Source organism: Salvelinus alpinus, chromosome 39 (genome assembly GCF_045679555.1).
Source record: "Salvelinus alpinus chromosome 39, SLU_Salpinus.1, whole genome shotgun sequence".
Classification (NCBI taxonomy): Eukaryota; Metazoa; Chordata; class Actinopteri; order Salmoniformes; family Salmonidae; genus Salvelinus; species Salvelinus alpinus.
Window position 1 is genome coordinate 2,323,929 of NC_092124.1, and position 19,596 is coordinate 2,343,524.

The 19,596-nt window shown below is 44.0% G+C and overlaps 1 protein-coding gene across 2 annotated transcripts in view; it reads right to left on the reverse strand.

Annotated features, from left to right (window-relative positions):
* Nucleotides 1–19,596, reverse strand: part of LOC139566646 (catenin alpha-2) — a 756,349-nt gene that overhangs the window by 185,659 nt on the left and 551,094 nt on the right. For both annotated transcript variants that reach the window (XM_071387896.1, XM_071387897.1), the window contains exon 8: nt 10,879–10,959. In XM_071387896.1, the coding sequence (XP_071243997.1) occupies nt 10,879–10,959 (81 nt within the window). The remainder of the gene's footprint in view (nt 1–10,878; nt 10,960–19,596) is intronic.

Sequence of the window (19,596 nt, forward strand, 5' to 3'; positions counted from 1 at the left end):
TCCGTCATGGTCTGGGGCGGTGTGTCACAGCATCATCAGACTGAGCTTGTTGTCATTGCAGGCAATCTCAATGCTGTGCGTTACAGGGAAGACATCCTCCTCCCTCATGTGGTAAAATTCCTGCATCCTCATCCTGACATGACCCTCCAGCATGGCAATGCCACCAGCCATACTGCTCGTTCTGTGTGTGATTTCCTGCAAGACAGGAATGTCAGTGTTCTGCCATGGCCCCTGGATCTCAATCACATTGAGCACGTCTGGGACCTGTTGGATCAGAGGGTGAGGGCTAGGGCCATTCCAGAAATGTCTGGGAACTTGCAGGTGCCTTGGTGCAAGAGTGAGGTAACATCTCACAGCAAATCTGGTGCAGTCCATGAGGAGGAGATGCACTGCAGTACTTAATGCAGCTGGTGGCCACACCAGATACTGACTGTTACTTTTGATTTTGACCCCCCCCCTTTTTTCAGGGACACATTATTCCATTTCTGTTAGTCACATGTCTGTGGAACTTGTTCAGTTTATGTCTCAGCTGTTGAATCTTGTTATGTTCAAACAAATATTTACACATGTTTAAGTTTGCTGAAAATAAACGCAGTTGACAGTGAGAGGACGTTTCTTTTTTTGCTGAGTTTATATAAAGCCTTTATTGTAGTTTGTTTAAAGTAGAACACTGGTTTTTACAGTAAATTGATTGATTGATTTGTTATAAGTTTTTGAGATCCCCAATGTTTAGAGTTTGGATTCCAACTCAGGTGAGGCCAGGTCTGATAGGGGATGAGTACAATATTGCCCAGCACATTGACACTAGGTGTGATCAGCCTTGTAACACTGGAACCATTTCAGAGTTGTTGAGAGTTGTGCCTGAATGAATTAGAAGTGACGGTTCAGAATTACTGGGTCGAAATTGAAATTGCGGCAGACTCCCTCGCACAAGTAAATCAGGACTATTAAACACTTTTCATTTCCTTTAAACCACTTTACTGTACCATAAAACGTGAGGAGTCACGCAATAAACATCTCGCCTCGGTTTAATACCGTGATAGATAATGAAATAAATGTCTTAAAAGGATTAAAAAGTGCACGGCCTTGCAAATCTGTAAACAGCCACCTTATTTTTTGGGGTGTGTGTGTGTGATGGGGGGGGGTCTAACATCTATAATTATAATACACGTGTCGGAGAGAGTTTACTGCTTTCCCAATATTGTTGGAGTAACAAGGCCACAAAAGCACACCCAAGGACGGGGCGCACACTTGGTACAGGGGGAGGCGGGGGTAAAAAATTGTACAGCACTTTGAGATATCAGCTGATGTACGAAGGGCTATATAAATACATTTGATTTGATTTGAGAGAGAGATAGAGAGAGAAGGAGGGAAAACGAGGGGGGTGGGATGTACGATTGAGTGCCTGACGTAAACCGTGTCACAGCCGCTGCGATATTTACAACCCTGCGCCAAGGTGTGCACGGGATTTTAAAAGGCGTTTTCTAATTACGTTACCAGGCCCCTGCGGTGAGTGCTTGCTTGCATCCCAAATGGCGGCCTATTCCCCATTGGCCCTGGTCGAAAGTAGTGCACTATGTAGGGAATAGGGTGCCATTTGGGACAGGCCATTGCCTAGCGGGAACTGAGTGGCACGTTGTGGTGGTCGACACGTGGGATTGGCTGGTGGATCAGCGTGTGCATTACCTGGCAGCAAAGGTGGCAGAGGGATACACAAGTGATGTACATCTATGGAAAATCCTAGGGCCTGGTGATTAACGCTGAGTGCGATGAAAAGCAAACAGGCGGTCAGGCTGTCATTTCTTACCTGGGCGGGTGGGCGGGTTGCTTTATGTGTTGTTTGCACACCCCTTTGATTTACTCAACATTTAATGCACGCCCCCGATCTTGAGTAGGCAATCAAACGTCCCATCTATGCATGTGTGATGAGGGTAAGTTGAGATGCTAAGTGTTTGTTGATGTGTGTACCTGTGCGTGTGTGTGTATGAGTGTGTGTGTGTCTATAAGGGCCATACTGTATACGCAACTGTCTGCAAAATGATTCTCTGGGCCTACATGTTTATATATGATATATTGTATGTGTGGGTGTAAATTACACATACACCATATGTTAGACTTTCTGTGTTCTGCACTCAGAGAAACTGATATGAAACAGGTAGAGAATGAAATGACTATCTGTAGGCCTACATATGTATATGTGATATGTGGTTGGGTGTACTGTATCTTACACATACAGGTGTAGGATCTTAATTGGATCACTCTTTTGTTGCTGAGAATTTCCCCGCACCGGAGGAAATGCAGACAAGCTTGGTAATTTCCATACATTCTAGAGTTTGAGGGTTTGAAAATAGTTTCACTATTCGAATAATATCATACATTGTTGTCGGATATTCAAAATACATGTGTTTATTTTTTACGTAAATGTTTTACTTGAGCACTGCTGTGCGAGGGATAGGCTGCTCTTTTGCTCTATTACTGCAGCTGGGGAAGTTATAAGGGGCGTGTAGCGAGCAGACGGAGGGAAAGAGAGAGACGCCAAGGCAACTCGGCTACAGCCAAGGCTAGCTAACTTGTAGCAACCACAATGTTATTTATCATCCCATTTAACGTTAACAGGGCATGTCTTGACTGGAGTAGCCTAGTAAGCTAGCTAAGTCAGCCACCTATAGCTAGCTAGGCTAATTGAGGCCAAACCCATTCAGATTAAACAAGTCTACCTGTTGGTTGGTCGTTGTAGCCTACTCCTTTTAATTCCTCTAACTTGCATTGCATTAGTGAACTCTCACTCCACTTGCTACACATTTAGCCTCTCTGCCGCTTTGATTGGCCAACATAAACAACCAGTTAAATACGGGGAAGGCTATCGGTAGGCTCCCAGGCTTTTTATGGGGCGCACGTGCACGTCATAAAAAAATGCATTGAATAGTTTGTTTTATTAAATTAATACATTGAAATGTCATAGTATATCCTTGCATGTAACATCTTCACATAGATATTTTAATTTAATTTAGAAAAAGCCTTTTCAGTGTTATAATCGTTTTACAATAGGACTATAATTTAAATACTCGGTTCCGTTTATTTTCTATCCTGAAAAACTCCCCAGTCCTTAATGGTTAAAAGCATCCCCATAACATGATGCAGCCACCACTATGTTTGAAAATATGAAGAGTGGCACTTAGTTATGTGTTGTATTGGATTTTCCCCAACCATAACAACTTTGTATTCAGGGCAAAAAGTGAATCCCTGAGCAGTTTCCTTCCTCTCTGGCAACTGAGTTAGGAAGGCCACCTGTATCTTTCTAGTGACTGGGTGTATTGCTACACCATCAAAAGTGTATTTAATAACTTCACTGTGCTCAAAGAGATATTCAATGTCTTTTTTTTTTTTTAACCGTCTACCAATAGTTGCCCTTCTTTGCGAGGCACTGGAAAACCTCTGGTCTTTGTGGTTGAATCTGTGTTTGCAATTCACTGCTCGACTGAGGGATCTTACAGATAATTGCATGTGTGGGGTACAGAGATGAGGTAGTTATTAAAAAATTACTATGTTAAACACTATTATTGCACACATAGTGTGTATTCCTGACAGCTGTCACTGTCATTGTACTCATTCTCTCTCTGCCATCTTCCGTCTTCGCAACGACACAAAGGTGTCAACCGTTGTGTGTGTTTCTGCGTTCTAACATGAGATGGCTGCTATACACAAGGGAGTATCGCACCACCCACACACACACACACACACACACACACACACACACACACACACACACACACACACACACACACACACACACACACACACACACACACACACACACACACACACACACACACACACACACACACACACTCCCACAAACAAAGTCACTTCACAGGCAAAGCCTCTTTGCTCAGTTCTCCTCCCTCCTGGAAGGCCTAGTGTCTCTTAGCACCATTGAATTGGCTCCTCTGGGGCTGTTGTGACATAATTACTATATCAGACCCGCTGTGTAATTCCTGCCTCTCTGCTCCCGTCTTGCCCTCCCCCTGTCTCTTCCATGTCTCCCCTCTGTCTCCCCTCTGTCTCCTCTATGTCTCCACTATGTCTCCACTATGTCTCCCCTCTGTCTCCCCTCTGTCTCCCCTATGTCTACCCTATGTCTCCACTATGTCTACCCTATGTCTCTATGTCTCCCCTCTGTCTCCCCTCTGTCTCCTCTATGTCTCCTCTATGTCTACCCTCTGTCTCCACTATGTCTCCTCTATGTCTCCCCTCTGTCTCCTCTATGTCTACCCTCTGTCTCCACTATGTCTCCTCTATGTCTCCCCTCTGTCTCCCGTCTGTCTCCTCTATGTCTCCTCTATGTCTCCCCTCTGTCTCCCCTCTGTCTCCCCTCTGTCTCCTCTCTGTCTCCTCTATGTCTCCTCTATGTCTCCCCTCTGTCTCCTCTATGTCTACCCTCTGTCTCCACTATGTCTCCACTATGTCTCCTCTATGTCTCCCCTCTGTGTCCCCTCTGTCTCCTCTATGTCTACCCTCTGTCTCCACTATGTCTCCTCTATGTCTCCCCTCTGTCCCCTCTATGTCTCCTCTATGTCTACCCTCTGTCTCCACTATGTCTCCTCTATGTCTCCCCTCTGTCTCCTCTATGTCTACCCTATGTCTCCACTATGTCTCCTCTGTCTCCCCTCTGTCTCCTCTCTGTCTCCTCTCTGTCTCCACTATGTCTCCCCTCTGTCTCCTCTATGTCTCCCCTCTGTCTCCTCTATGTCTCCTCTATGTCTCCCCTATGTCTCCACTATGTCTCCTCTCTGTCTCCTCTCTGTCTCCTCTATGTCTCCCCTCTGTCTCCCCTCTGTCTCCTCTATGTCTCCCCTCTGTCTCCCCTCTGTCTCCTCTATGTCTCCCCTCTGTCTCCACTATGTCTCCTCTATGTCTCCCCTCTGTCTCCTCTATGTCGCCCCTCTGTCTCCCCTCTGTCTCCTATATGTCTCCCCTCTGTCTCCTCTCTGTCTCCTCTCTGTCTCCTCTCTGTCTCCTCTATGTCTCCTCTCTGTCTCCTCTCTGTCTCCCCTCTGTCTCCCCTCTGTCTCCTCTATGTCTCCTCTATGTCTCCCCTCTGTCTCCCCTCTGTCTCCTCTATGTCTCCTCTATGTCTCCCCTCTGTCTCCTCTCTGTCTCCTCTCTGTCTCCACTATGTCTCCTCTATGTCTCCCCTCTGTCTCATCTATGTCTCCCCTCTGTCTCCTCTATGTCTCCCCTATGTCTCCACTATGTCTCCTCTGTCTCCTCTCTGTCTCCTCTCTGTCTCCACTATGTCTCCTCTATGTCTCCTCTCTGTCTCCCCTCTGTCTCCTCTATGTCTCCTCTCTGTCTCCCCTCTGTCTCCCCTCTATGTCTCCCCTCTGTCTCCTCTCTGTCTCCTCTCTGTCTCCCCTATGTCTCCTCTATGTCTCCTCTATGTCTCCCCTATGTCTCCCCTCTGTCTCCCCTCTGTCTCCTCTATGTCTCCCCTATGTCTCCCCTCTGTCTCCACTATGTCTCCTCTCTGTCTCCTCTCTGTCTCCTCTCTGTCTCCACTATGTCTCCACTATGTCTCCCCTCTGTCTCCCCTCTGTCTCCTCTCTGTCTCCTCTCTGTCTCCTCTCTGTCTCCTCTCTGTCTCCTCTCTGTCTCCCCTCTGTCTCCTCTATGTCTCCCCTCTGTCTCCCCTCTGTCTCCCCTCTGTCTCCCCTCTGTCTCCCCTCTGTCTCCCCTCTGTCTCCCCTCTGTCTCCTCTATGTCTACCCTCTGTCTCCCCTCTGTCTCCTCTATGTCTCCTCTATGTCTCCTCTATGTCTCCCCTCTGTCTCCCCTCTGTCTCCTCTATGTCTCCTCTATGTCTCCCCTCTGTCTCCCCTCTGTCTCCTATATGTCTCCTCTATGTCTCCCCTCTGTCTCCCCTCTGTCTCCCCTCTGTCTCCTCTACATCGAACTCCAAATGTATTGGGACATTGACAAATGTTTTGTTATTTTGGCTCTGTACTGAGCACTTGATTTGAAATGGCACTAGATTTGAAATTACACAACAACTATGGGGGTTAAATAGCAGACTGTCAGCATTCATTTTAGGATATTTTCATTCATATCGGGTAAACTATTTAGAAATTACAGCACTTTTTGTAGTCCCCCATTTTAGGGGAGCAAAAGTATTTGGTCCCAAATGTATAGCATGCAATGACTACAGTACATCAAGCTTGTGACTCTACAATTTTGTTGGATGCATTTGCTGTTTGCTTTGGTTGTGTTTCAGGTTATTCTGTGCCCAATAGAAATTTATGGTAAATTATGTATTTTGTGTCATTTTGGAATCACTTTTATTGCAAATAAGAATATAATTTGTTTCTAAACATTTCTACATGAATGTACACAACCATTGAAAAGTTTGGGGTCACTTAGAAATGTCTTTGTTGTTGAAAGGAAATGTAAAAAAAATGAAATAATACTGTGTAGACATTGTTAATGTTGTAAATGAGTATTGTAGCTGGAAATGACATACATAGTACAGAGGCCCATTATCAGCAACCATCACTCCTGTGTTCCAATGGCACATTGTGTTAGCTAATCCAAGTTTATCATTTTAAAAGGCTAATTGATCATTAGAAAACCCTTTTGCAATTATGTTAACACAGCGGAAAACTGTTGTCTGATTAAAGAAGCAATAAAACTGTCCTTCTTTAGACTAGTTGAGAATCTGGAGCATCAGCATTTGTGCGTTCCATTACAGGCTCAAAATGGCCAGAACAAAGAATTTTTTTCTGAAACTTATCAGTCTATTCTTGTTCTGAGAAATGAAGGCTATTCCATGTGAGAAATTGCCAAGAAACTGAAGATCTCGTATAACGCTGTGTACTACTCCCTTCACAGAACAGTGCAAACTGGCTCTAACCAGAATAGAAAGAAGAGTGGGAGGCCCCGGTGCACAACTGAGCAAGAGGACAAGTACATTAGAGTGTCTAGTTTGAGAAACAGACGCCTCACAAGTGCTCAATTGGCAGCTTCATTAAATAGTTCCCGCAAAGCACCAGTCTCAACGTCAACAGTGAGGAAGCGACTCCGGGATGCTGGCCTTCTAGGCAGAGTTGCAAAGAAAAATCCATATCTCAGACTGGCCAATAAAAATAAAAGATTAAGATGGGCAAAATAACACAGACACTGGACAGAGGAACTCTGCCTAGAAGGCCAGCATCCCGGAGTCGCTTCCTCACTGTTGACGTTGAGACTGGTGCTTTGCGGGAACTATTTAATGAAGCTGCCAGTTGAGGACTTGTGAGGCGTCTGTTTCTCAAACTAGACACTCTAATGTACTTGTTCTCTTGCTCAGTTATGCACAACTTCAGTATTACTTACTAAAACTGTTGTTGTTGGTTTTTATTCTTATATTTTGTTAGGATTATTTTGCTCTTACTGTAGTAGTGTAGCCCACTCCCGACCAACCACTTTGTACAGCACCTGAGTGGCGCAAAGGTCTAAGACACTGCATAGCAGTCCAAGCTGTGTTGTTACAGATGCTGGTTCAATACCCATGCCGGCCTTGACTGGGAGACCCATGAGATGCCTGGAGGTTTTTGGTTTCTCTCCCTCTAAAACATTATCATTCTAAATGAAATCATTCTAAATAACAAACTGGTAACAATGTCTCACCCCATGTTCAATAATGGCCTTTTTCTCGCTCATTTTACGTTATTTGAAAACAAAATAATCTCCAAAATATTGTTATTTTTTAAACAAAGCAATTCTTATTATTAATTTAGAATGATATAACAGTCCCTTGGATATTCTCACAGATATATTATTAACCCTGTTATTAGCAAGACTATATATTGGTCATATTGGTCATCGCTCCCGATTTGTGCACAATGGGATTGCCTTGCAGTTCTCCAGCTGTATCCACTGAAAGCGTGCAAGGTTCATGACACGAGGGCAGGGGGCATGGGATGGGCCGCAGAGCCGCGCACAGAAGACGGACCTAGCCCATAGGAAAGGGAGGAGGAGGAAGGGGGAGGAGCTCTGTGCTACCCCGCCACACTGGGTAGCACAGAGCAACACTTTAAGGGGCATTGCACTAATAATGGCGCTGACTAGGGAAACATTCCCGCTGTTTTTAGTGCCAGTTGGCACGTTCAAACTAAAACAACATAACAATGTAATTGGTTGCAATTTCAGTTTAATCCACCAGAAAAGACAAAACAAATAATACAACAAAAAGTATAATTATTATTATTATGTATCACATCCGACCGTGATTGGGATGCAGGTTCGATTCCCGTGCCGGCTGCCACTGGGAGACCCATGAGGCAGCTTTTGGTTTTAATTTAGAATCCTCCAGTCCTCTATATGTAATTATTGGCGGAGAGTCACGTCATATTTTTCCGATATACTGTAGGTCTACCGTAGGCGACATGAGTCTCACTAGTGTTGAGTAATGTGCTGTTAAGGGGTGTATATCTTATTTATTTCAAGAGCATATTGAAGTTAGAAGCAATAGCCTACACCTATTTTAGCACCGTTTCACACTGCTCTGAGACAAGCATGGGGACTGCTCTTGATAAATCAATGAGATTTTTATTTTCACTGAATCTCCATTTGGGTATTGGTTAGACTACAATTAGGGTGTAGAAATGTTATGCTCTTAGTGTAACCTTTAATTAACTAGGCAAGTCAGTTAAGAACAAATTCTTATTTACAAGGACAGCCTACCCTCCCCGTCGGGGAATTGAACCACGGTCTCCCGCATGCCCGCAAGTACTGTAGCCTACACCCGACTGTCACGTTGTACAGCACCATATTATCCATTCCATCCTAACGGAAACCGAGAGGGTTTTTAGTTGTTCTTGGAACAGAAACACCATAATATTAAGCAAATTAATTAAGCAACATTTCTTAAAATCAGTCCCATATACTATGTTCTTACAAAAGAGGTTTTAAATTCTCTAGTACGGCCACTATTGAAGGCTATCAAATGCTTCTCAAAGATGCCCTCTGGTGGTCAAACTAGCACTAACTAGCATTAATGGTACCAGTGGTTGGCACTTAAATAACATGCCATAGAATACGCTGCAACTTTTAATGGACAAACCACTGTATGTCTCTTATATGTCTTCCCTTTGTCTCCTCTCTGTTTCTTCTATGTCTGACTATATAGTACATTGAGTACATATAGTACACAAGACCCATAAAGACTTCTTGTATCTTAGGGTGGAGACCATGTTCAGTCTGCGTTGATCAATCTGTGTTTTCAGTTAATTGGTTATTAGACAAATATTTAAGTTATTAATGGCTGTGGTACTATAGGTCATTGCCATTTTAAAGATATACCGTAACACAGAACCCAAACCGGCTGCGTGCGTGCACCATCGTGCGCCATCGTGCATAAATCTATTTTGTACCCCCACACCAAACGTGATCACGACACGCAGGTTAAAATATCAAAACAAACTGTGAACCAATTATATTAATTTGGGGACAGGTCGAAAAGCATTAAAAATGTATGGCAATTTAGCTCGCTAGCTTGCACTTGCTAGCTATTTTGTCCTATTTAGCTAGCTTGCTGTTGCTAGCTAATTTGTCCTGGGATATAAACATTGAGTTGTTATGTTATCTGAAATGCTCAAGGTCCTCTACTCTACCAATTAATCCACACATTAAACCGTCAACCGAATCGTTTCTAGTCATCTCTGCTCCTTCCAGGCTTTTTCTTCTCTTGACTTTACATTGCGATTGGTAACTTTCATAAATTAGGTGCATTACCGCCACTGGCCTCGTTCGTTTTTAAGTCACCCACGAGGGTATAACCAATGAGGAGATGGCACGTGGGTACCTGCTTTTATAAACCAATGAGGAGACGGGAGAGGCAGGACTTGCAGCGCGATCTGCGTCAGAAATAGAACTGACTTCTATTTTAGCCCTTGGCAACGCAGACGCTCATTGGCGCGCGAGCAGTGTGGGTGCAATAATTGAATAATATAGATTTCTAAATTTATTTTGTCAGTCTGTAAGATTAACACTTGTTTGGTGGCTAAATACTGTGCAATAGAGCGGTGAAGTACAGTTATGTCGGATTCTTAATAAAAGTGAATGAATAGCTTTTATGTTACCGTGAGTGAATTATACGGTACAACAACACAAAAAACATATTTTCATGGGTAGAGAGAATAGGGAGGCAAAATGAGATTGCCTTCCCAAAGAAATCAATTTGACTTTTGATTACTATAACAAGATGTAACACTACATGAAGTGTCTCTTTTTGGGCCGCTAATGGAGAGGAGCATTGCATTTTGGGAGAAAGTAATAACTCCGAGCTTTCCCCGGGATTCATGAAATCAAGTGTATACGTGTAAAGATCGGTCGATAGATGTCAATGACAGAAACACATTTGGCTCTTTAGCTCTGTGTTTGTAAAGTGAAGAGCAGTCTGTGCAGGATGGAGTGTCAGTCAGTGCAATGTGTAAGTGCAGACCCAGAATCAGGTATCATGGAGAGTTTGGCCAACGTATAACCAGTTATGTCAGATTTGGGTTCGAGCTTAATTGGCCAAAGTCTCTCCATGTATAGTATGTTAGCCTTTCAGTGAAAATATGGTGTGTCTATTATAGCCAATCATGTCAGGTGTTACTTGAAGCCAAGTTGGCCACACTGTCCATATAAATTGCCTTGGACTGCAAAAACGGCATCTTTATCCAGTCATGTCCGGTTCGGGTTGGAACAGAGTTGGCCAGACTGTCCCTGTACGATTGCCTTTTAAGTGTAAATATGGCGTCTATAGCTAATCATGTAAGGATTCGTTTGGAACCAGGTTGGCCAAACTCTTTGGTGCAAACATGGCGTCCATTAAACTCAGCATTGGACACTGTGACCCACCTGTCTGCGCAGATCCCTGGTCTTCTTGGTCATCTTGTCGATGGCAGAGTTCAGCGGGTCTCCTTTCTCTTTCCTGCCAGTCTGTAGAGAGAGGGAGAGGGGAACACAGAGACACAGTGTTACCTCAGTGTTACCTGTGTAACATTACTAATTCATCATCACACGCACAAATGCTCACATCAAAAAGTGCATTATGCGTGTAATACACTACAGGAGGGAATGGGAGCACAAAGGTTTGTACTGCGGATGAAAGGGATTAGAGGAGAGGAATCATTCCTGGAATACTCTCTGCCTCCGGTTTCTTATAAGTGACTTTGGATGTTCAAGATGTAAGAGAAAGTAGCTGGGCTGGATAAAATAAGAACTTGAGTATTGAGCAAATAAGATGGTGGTGACAGACATCAGATGAAGACGACTTGCAGGGGAGCAACTGCGGAACCATTTCTGAGAAATTCCATCAAGCATGAAACCAAGTTAGCAAGTGAAGTACTGTGGGCTTTGGAGGTACACACGCAATTGTAACTAGGTGGGTTTCTGTACATGCTAACTAGGCCACTTGGACTTTTAGCTCTCAACAAATGACACCCATTGTTGTTAGTGAATGAGTGACTAAAAATACAAAAATAGAGATTCTTTCCTCAAGGGTCTTTAGCTGTCAATGAATAAAACCCCATTTTGTTAGTGAGTAAGCAACTAGAAAGACAAAACAGAGAGAGAGAGAGGGGTCAATATGAGACCTTGTCTTCTTGGAGAACAATTAGGAGTGTCTGTGGTGTTAGCGGCAGCTAGGCTGCTGGCCCTTCCTTCTGCCCCCTCTTCCCTCAGGCCCTCTCAGACAGCCCACAGCTGGTTGCAGTCACAAGTGTCACCTCACGCTAAATGACAATTCTCTCTCTCTCTCTCTCTCTCTCTCTCTCTCTCTCTCTCGCTCTCTCTCTTCTCTCTCTCTCTCTCTCTCTCAAAAAAATTGAAAAATCAAGTGGTGACCATTAAATATTCATGGCACACCAAAGGCGAGCGATGTTCTATTTCAAGCGACACGGGGCTACAGTAACGTAGGTGAGATTCCATCTATTGTCTCAGGGATCGGCGAGGAGGGGGGGGGGGCAAACAGGGGGCAGGTGACATGCAGCGTTCTCTAGGGGGCCTGGGAAATGGACTTGGGCATGCCGGGCCGGGCGGTTGGCTGGTTGGCGGTTGAATGCATTGTCATGCCTCAAGATGCGAGCAGTTAATAAGTATAAAACAGATTGCCTATCAGAGATATAAAATCCATTACTGCCTGATGGAATCAAAGGCGAACGACTGCCAGAGAGAAGGATAAACGGTCCCCCCAAAAAGATGTATTGTTTATGGGCTACGGCGAGCGTAAATAATGCTGAAGCTGAGACTGATATTCCAAAGCATTCTAGTAATTACCTTAGGAGACTCCCTTTCATTTTCGCAGTGACCCCTTTGGAGCGTATGGGGTCCCATTTGAAGGCCTATGATGATGAAAGCGGAGATAACCTTTGCGTCGGGGGCTGCCATTAAATATGGCATAAAGATGCAATCACTAATGTTGTGTTATGAATTTGTTTTGGATTATTTAATAGGGTGATTAGGGTGGGCGATGAGGCGGCTTGATTCCTACAGGCCGGGGTTAGATGTCAGGGGTTAGAGATCGCACACAGCTACACTTCTTAACCTCTTCTCAGACAGGAGGGAGGGATGGACGGAGAGGAGAAGAGAGAGGGAGAGGGGAATAAAGATGACCAAAAAGGGAGATGAAGAGAACGAGAGATAAATAAATGGCAAAAATGAAGGTGAGTGAATGCAAAAAAGAGGGGGAGACAAACAGATGATAAAAAGAGAGAGGTGAGCGATAAATTGGGTATACAGTATGTAGGGGACTTAAATAGAATCCTTGAATCCTTGAACATATGGGGACGTAAGAAGGCGGGTTTAAACAAACACCCTTTAACAAACACTGTTTGCTGCATTCAGCATGAATTCAGTTACAACCGGGTGCAATTTGCTGGCTACACTGACGGTTCGGTCCATTAGAAGTCGTCTCTTACCACAATACCTTAGCGCATCAAAGATCCAAATCAACAGATTGTACAGAGACGCCGATGACACTCCAGTCAAAGCAGTAGTAGAGCATACAAAATTAATTGCCCGGTTGCCATAGCAACCCCGTTCCAATTCCGCCCTACAGTGGAGTGTGTTCACATCATTATCTTGGTGGGAAGGGAGAACAACATAACATGTACAGATATAGGATCTTAATTTGATCACTCTTTTGTCGCAGAGAATTTTCCCGCACAGAAGGAAATGCAAACATGTAGTGTATTCGAGATGTACATAGGCTTCTTAGTTTGTAATGTCAAACTTGACTTTCCCTAATGAAAAATGTATCAACTCCTACAAAAAATGTCTATTAATTAGAATCCACATAATAATTCACATTTCCTGTTGCTGCTGGATTATATTGCTGCTGTAGCAAACTGGCTCAAATTAAGATCCTACATCTGTACATGCTCTCCCATCCTAGCCTAGCAAAGAAGCAGTATAATACTAATATGGCGGGTAGTGTAGATACTGGACATGCCAATGAGTGGTAAGGATGATCAATTGCATGAACGCTTAGACCTGTCTTGGACGTGAACACCATATCCTCATTATGTCACCATGGCAGCGTTTCACATGTCTCGTCCACTCTATTACAGAGCCGTCACATAACTACAGCCACTCCGTTATACAGTGCTAGATACGGGAGATAATGGTGGCCCTTATAGCTCTCGATGTGACGTTCCCCATATTACAGGCCTGCATATCGTTGTGCGTGTCCTTGGCTAGATATCACTTCAGTCTTGTTGGAGTGTTCATTATTTGCTTTCCAATACGGTATCTGGTGCTGCTGCACAGCTAAATTACACTTGAAGAAATGTTTGATTGAATATTGAAAGGTCCCACTGAGATGGACCCAGGCTAAGTCCCAAATGACACCCTATTCCCTATATAGTGCAACGCTTTTAACAAGGGCCCTATTTCCGTTGACTGAACTATAGATTTCTTAAAGGAGATGTTGTGCTAGGGAGGATGTAGGTGTCGTGTTACCATTCTCCTTATGATACCGAGAGCAGAACAGAACACTCAACGCCGTCTGACGTCTGTCTATTTCGTGCCCCAATCAGAATTCAGATCAGACCCCTCCTTCCTTCTTTCATTCTTTTGTTTCTTTTTTTCCCTCCTGGTCGTTCTCCGTGCATGGTGCCTCGAAGTTCTGTCACTCTCAATGTGTTTGTCACCGCAAGGGCTATAAACATTATTGTTTCCCATTAGCCTGAAATTGCTTCCCATCAAACAAGACACACAAAAAATTGCGAGAGGGGAATGCCCCCAACAGATCACACTAAACGGCGCTGGCCCCCTTCTTTAGAGCATTCTCGGGCCAATCATAACAATTTAAACGGTGTCGGTGCGCCTATAGCCCCTCTGTCTGTCCACAGGGTCTTATTTGGCTCCCTGGGAGAAGTAGGCACAGGCGAAAGGTCATGACCCAAGGGTTATACACTCCAATAGATCTATTAAAGAGCAGGAACAACTTCCTGTCCGATATAACAACCAATCAGAGACCTCTATTTACAGACATGTAACAATGGAGTGATGAGCTACTGTAAGTGACAGCCTTAAGAGTTGGCAAGACAGCACAAACAGATCTAGGATCAGGCTAACGGGGTGGACTGTTCATCCTAGCATTTTCTTACCTTATCATGAGGGTTTATTCAAGTGACACTCTTGTCCTGTTTTTTTAATTATTGTTACTTTTACGAAATATTGTCTGGTCTGGTTCAAGAGGAGTGAGATCTTGACTGACACACTTAGCACATGGGTTTACGGGGAGACTCTCTTATGGAGTACTTCAACTGGCAATTGAATAGGTCCCTCCTGTAAAAGAGATGTGATCTCAATGAGAATAACCCATATAAATGAAGAATGAAAACACTGCTCTCCAATTCCCTTGGGTATTGTTCTGTTCAAGACGATTGAGATCGATGACGAACCCATGGTAAATAAACGTCGTTGTATGCAGCGAGGCAGTGAGTGTCAATGACTGAATGGGAACACTACACAACGTCTACATCCCTAGGCCTATTTGGGGTCACGGTCAGGTCTAATACGTTCATCCACCTCTGGCCTGCTCGCCTCCCTACCTCTGAGGAAGTACAGTTCCCGCTCAGCCCAGTCAAAACTGTTCGCTGCTCTGGCACCCCAATGGTGGAACAAACTCCCTCACGACGCCAGGTCAGCGGAGTCAATCACCACCTTCCGGAGACACCTGAAACCCCACCTCTTTAAGGAATACCTAGGATAGGATAAAGTAATCCTTCTAACCCCCCCCCTTAAAAGAGTTAGATGCACTATTGTAAAGTGGTTGTTCCACTGGATATCATAAGGTGAATGCACCAATTTGTAAGTCGCTCTGGATAAGAGCGTCTGCTAAATGACTTAAATGTAAATGTAAATGTAATAGTTCTGGTCTCTGAAAGAGAATGAGAAAACAGGAAGTCCATTGAAATAGATATGATTCCTCCCATTCATGTAATGTATTGATGTTATGCCCTTGGGCCAAGGCCCCTGCAACCAGAGGAAGCATGGATTGTCCTCCATATAGATGTTGAGCAGCATTAGGAATGAATCATTTATCATCATCATTAATCACACACACGCACGCACGCACGCACGCACGCACGCACGCACGCACGCACGCACGCACGCACGCACGCACGCACGCACGCACGCACGCACGCACGCACGCACGCACGCACGCACGCACGCACGCACGCACGCACGCACGCACGCACGCACGCACGCACGCACGCACGCACGCACGCACGCACGCACGCACACACGCACACACACACACACACACACACACACACACACACACACACACACACACACACACACACACACACACACACACACACACACACACACACACACACACACACACTCCTCAGCCTCGGTCCTAATGGTGATAGAGCACGGCGCACCAAACAGTGAGGAGAAACCCTCAGTCTCATAATCTGGATGAATAGGCCAGGGCTGCAAGTCCATATTTAACTAGGCAAGGGGAATGCAACAAAAGGCAAATCCAGCTAGCATACACACAAGTGTGTGTGTGTGTGTTTTAAATTGTTCTTCAGCTCTTCAGGTTCCTTGGCGAACTCTTTCCCAATAAAGAGTCCCGCCGTAACGCCGGCACGTTTTGGACTTCTAACCCTTTTTAAGCATGTGTTTGAGCTACAGACTTCTGAGTTGTACCATTGGATTTGTCTATTTCCATTAGTCTGTGATTAACGGGGGCTGAGCTAGAGCGGAGTTTGTCAGCCAAGGGCAGATCCCGAAGGGGTCCAGGGCCGTTTTTTTTTACAAAAATGTCAACTCTCACAAACACACACGCTTCGCTCTGACGCTCACAAGCTACACAGTAGTCAGTAGAAGGTAAGAGGTTTTTCTACATTCCCAGGACAGAGTGTCTATAACACTGTAGAAAGCTCACTAATTTGCTGTCACAAACTCCATACTCCACACAGTTGTCACTGACGAGTTGGATTTTCATTTCCCACTATGCAAGTCAATTCTGTAGTTACAGCATTCATATTTATTCGTTTTTATCGGGTTTTTGGTTTAGTGACCTTATATTATGTCAAATCGTTTTGTCTTCTACTTGTAGCCCTGGTTGTCCTGAAAATAAAATTGAAAAACACTTCATTGTGAGGCTAAATATAACGGCTGGACATGTAGATACATTCTTAAAGGTTCTTGAAATGTAACGTTTCTTGTGTTGAGGCAAGAGTTAAAATTAACACTGTAAAGAGTTAAATTAACACTCAGTGGTGTAAAATAAACTCAGTGTTAGTTTATTGCAGTCAAATGACCAAATCGTCCTCTAGTGGCCTCATGGGTGGAACATTATTCATCAATTCTTTTCATTTCAGAAAATCTGGTGTTTCTATGTCAAAATATTTTTGTTATATTTCAGTCTTCTGTGATATACAGTACCAGTCAAAAGTTTGGACAAACCTACTCATCCAAGGGTTTTTCTTTATTTTTTACAAATTCTTATATCAAAACTATGAAATAACACATATGGAATCATGTAGTAACCAAAAAAGTGTTCAACAAATCAAAATATATTTTAGATTTGAGGTTCTTCAAAGTAGCCACCCTTTGCCTTGATGACAGCTTTGCACATTCTTGGCATTCCCAAAGTCTGTGAGTATCCATAGCAACGGCTCCACTCTGCTCAATGAAGAGAGGAGAGAGCAGTTAGCTGTTAGCTACTTTTCGTCACTCCAAATTCCAACAAAACTCAAGGAACATTATTATTTTCTGTGATATAATCTCTCCTATTTTAAATAAATTGAAGCACTTCTGACACCATGTTATGATCTTATATGGCTGTACTGCACAGCAGAGAAAATGCAAATTGCTCAGCTTCAAAATGTTAGTGATTCATTTAGTGATACCAGAGCCCTGCCCGTGCCCTAGTTATTGATGAAAAAACAGGCCCTAACCCGATGTATAATGTCCGGGCTCGTCGGGCTCTGGTCGGGTAGCAGAGCTCTACCTGTAATTTGGTCCTCAAAAGAAGCCCTTATTAAATATGCATTGTATTGTCTTAAATAATAACAATTTTATGACAACATATTCACTTACGATATCACTTGGTGAAGGCAACAGGACTGAAAATGAATGAATGCAACAACCATGTCTCTGTCACTAGCAAACATAGTCATGGGTGGTACAGGTGACAACAAATAAATCACTCGACAGGCACCCTGGGAAAAATGCAAATAAGGTTTTAAACCCTACAGCAGGGCTAAACAAACCCTGGTCCTGGAGGGCTGGAACATGTCTGGTTTTGCGCGTGTGTGTGCGTGTCACGTGAGCGCACACACATACACACACAGAAGCCAGTATCGCAGAGGAGAGGGCATGACGACATTAGTCATCCAGGCTGCCTGGAGAACCACATGCTAATGTGTCATTTAAGCGCTGTCGGGAGGCGGAGGATTAAGAGATCAAGCCACCCAAAGTAAAAAGAGAGCAGAATCAGAGGATGTTCAGAGAGAGAGAGAGCTTCTCACCTAGACTCCTGTGACTTAAAGGGGCAATCTGGTTATTAATTTAAATGAAGTCCAAAAATAGATTTTCCAATCCTAGATTTCACTGCTAATTAAGACTTGTATGTATTAAACGAGATTCACACGAGGAGAAATAGGATCATCAAAGACGAATAGATAGAGAGGAGACACTCATAAACCATTGTGTTGTATTGCATTGTCATAATACCCATCGTGGCGGAAGAGTGTACTATCAATGCCATTACTTTGTATTCAAAGTCAAAACCCCCCGTCCGTGCCTTCTGTGTTTTTTTTTCTTCTTCCAAGAATTGATAATCGCCCTGGCCTAGTTGCCAGCTAGAGCTCTTCCAAATCTGCATTACGTAGATTATGAAACGGTGAATTACAGCGGCCGGAATTCTAACCAGGGCGGAAAAACCCGTCATCACACTAAACCTGTTAGAGCAGGCTCGCTCTGGCTCTTAGTAGAACGCTGGATAAAAATCAGTCAAATACGGTGCCATCCCCAAAAACCCCACTGAATACCTCAGAGCCGAATATATATCCCATAGTACACTACTTATAGATGTGTATCTGCATTTCATGTCTAGTTATGTCACGTCAATACATTGTGCCGTAGACACTGGTGCAAACGGTTCTTACTAACATTGCGATGCGTAAACAGAAGCTTGTAGTATCCAACTTGAAGTTATCCCCTTCATATATATGGTAGTTAAGTCAAATCAATGCATTGTGCCATATACCCTAGTGATAACTGTTATTACCACCATTACAATGTACATTATAGTCTTCGTAATTGTTATAATTATATAAATATAGTTCTGTCACGTCAATACATAGTACCATACACCCTAGTCACTAGAGCCTAGTGCTATAACTAGCTAATATGAAATATTACTATCGTTCACGTCATTACATTGTATATCATTGTACATATATTTGCCTGAGCTCCCTCACATCAAGCCGTGGAGAATGTATTGCTCATAATGAAATGCAAAATAAAAAACGTTTTGCCGTCACAACGTCATCCCAATTGTTGTCAAAACGTCATGTAAATGTTCTCGCAACGTTGGCCCTACGACCATGAATCATAGGTTGCAGTGGTTGAATCATATGCCTCATGTTTCCCCACGGCCAGGTCACAGCTGTGGTCTCCCGTGTGTGTGTGTGTGTGTGTGTGTGTGTGTGTGTGTGTGTGTGTGTGTGTGTGTGTGTGTGTGTGTGTGTGTGTGTGTGTGTGTGTGTGTGTGTGTGTGTGTGTGTGTGTGTGTGTGTGTGTGTGCCCACCCAGGCTGTGCCCACACACCTTCCCACACAGGTCCATTTATCCACCTTGACAACACAACAGGGAACAGCAACCAACAACCCCCCCCCCCATCCATCCATCACTATTCATCCACCCATCCGCCACACAAGGCATCATGCGTGTATTCCGCGACACAGACCACATAACGGAGTATGCGTATCGGGGTTTCGTGGTTTAACTTTCATCTCCCCAACGCGTTGTCAACGGCTCACATTCACAGACCGTAAAGGGTCTCCCATCTGCTCATTGTTTCCCCCATTCGTTCTCTAAGGG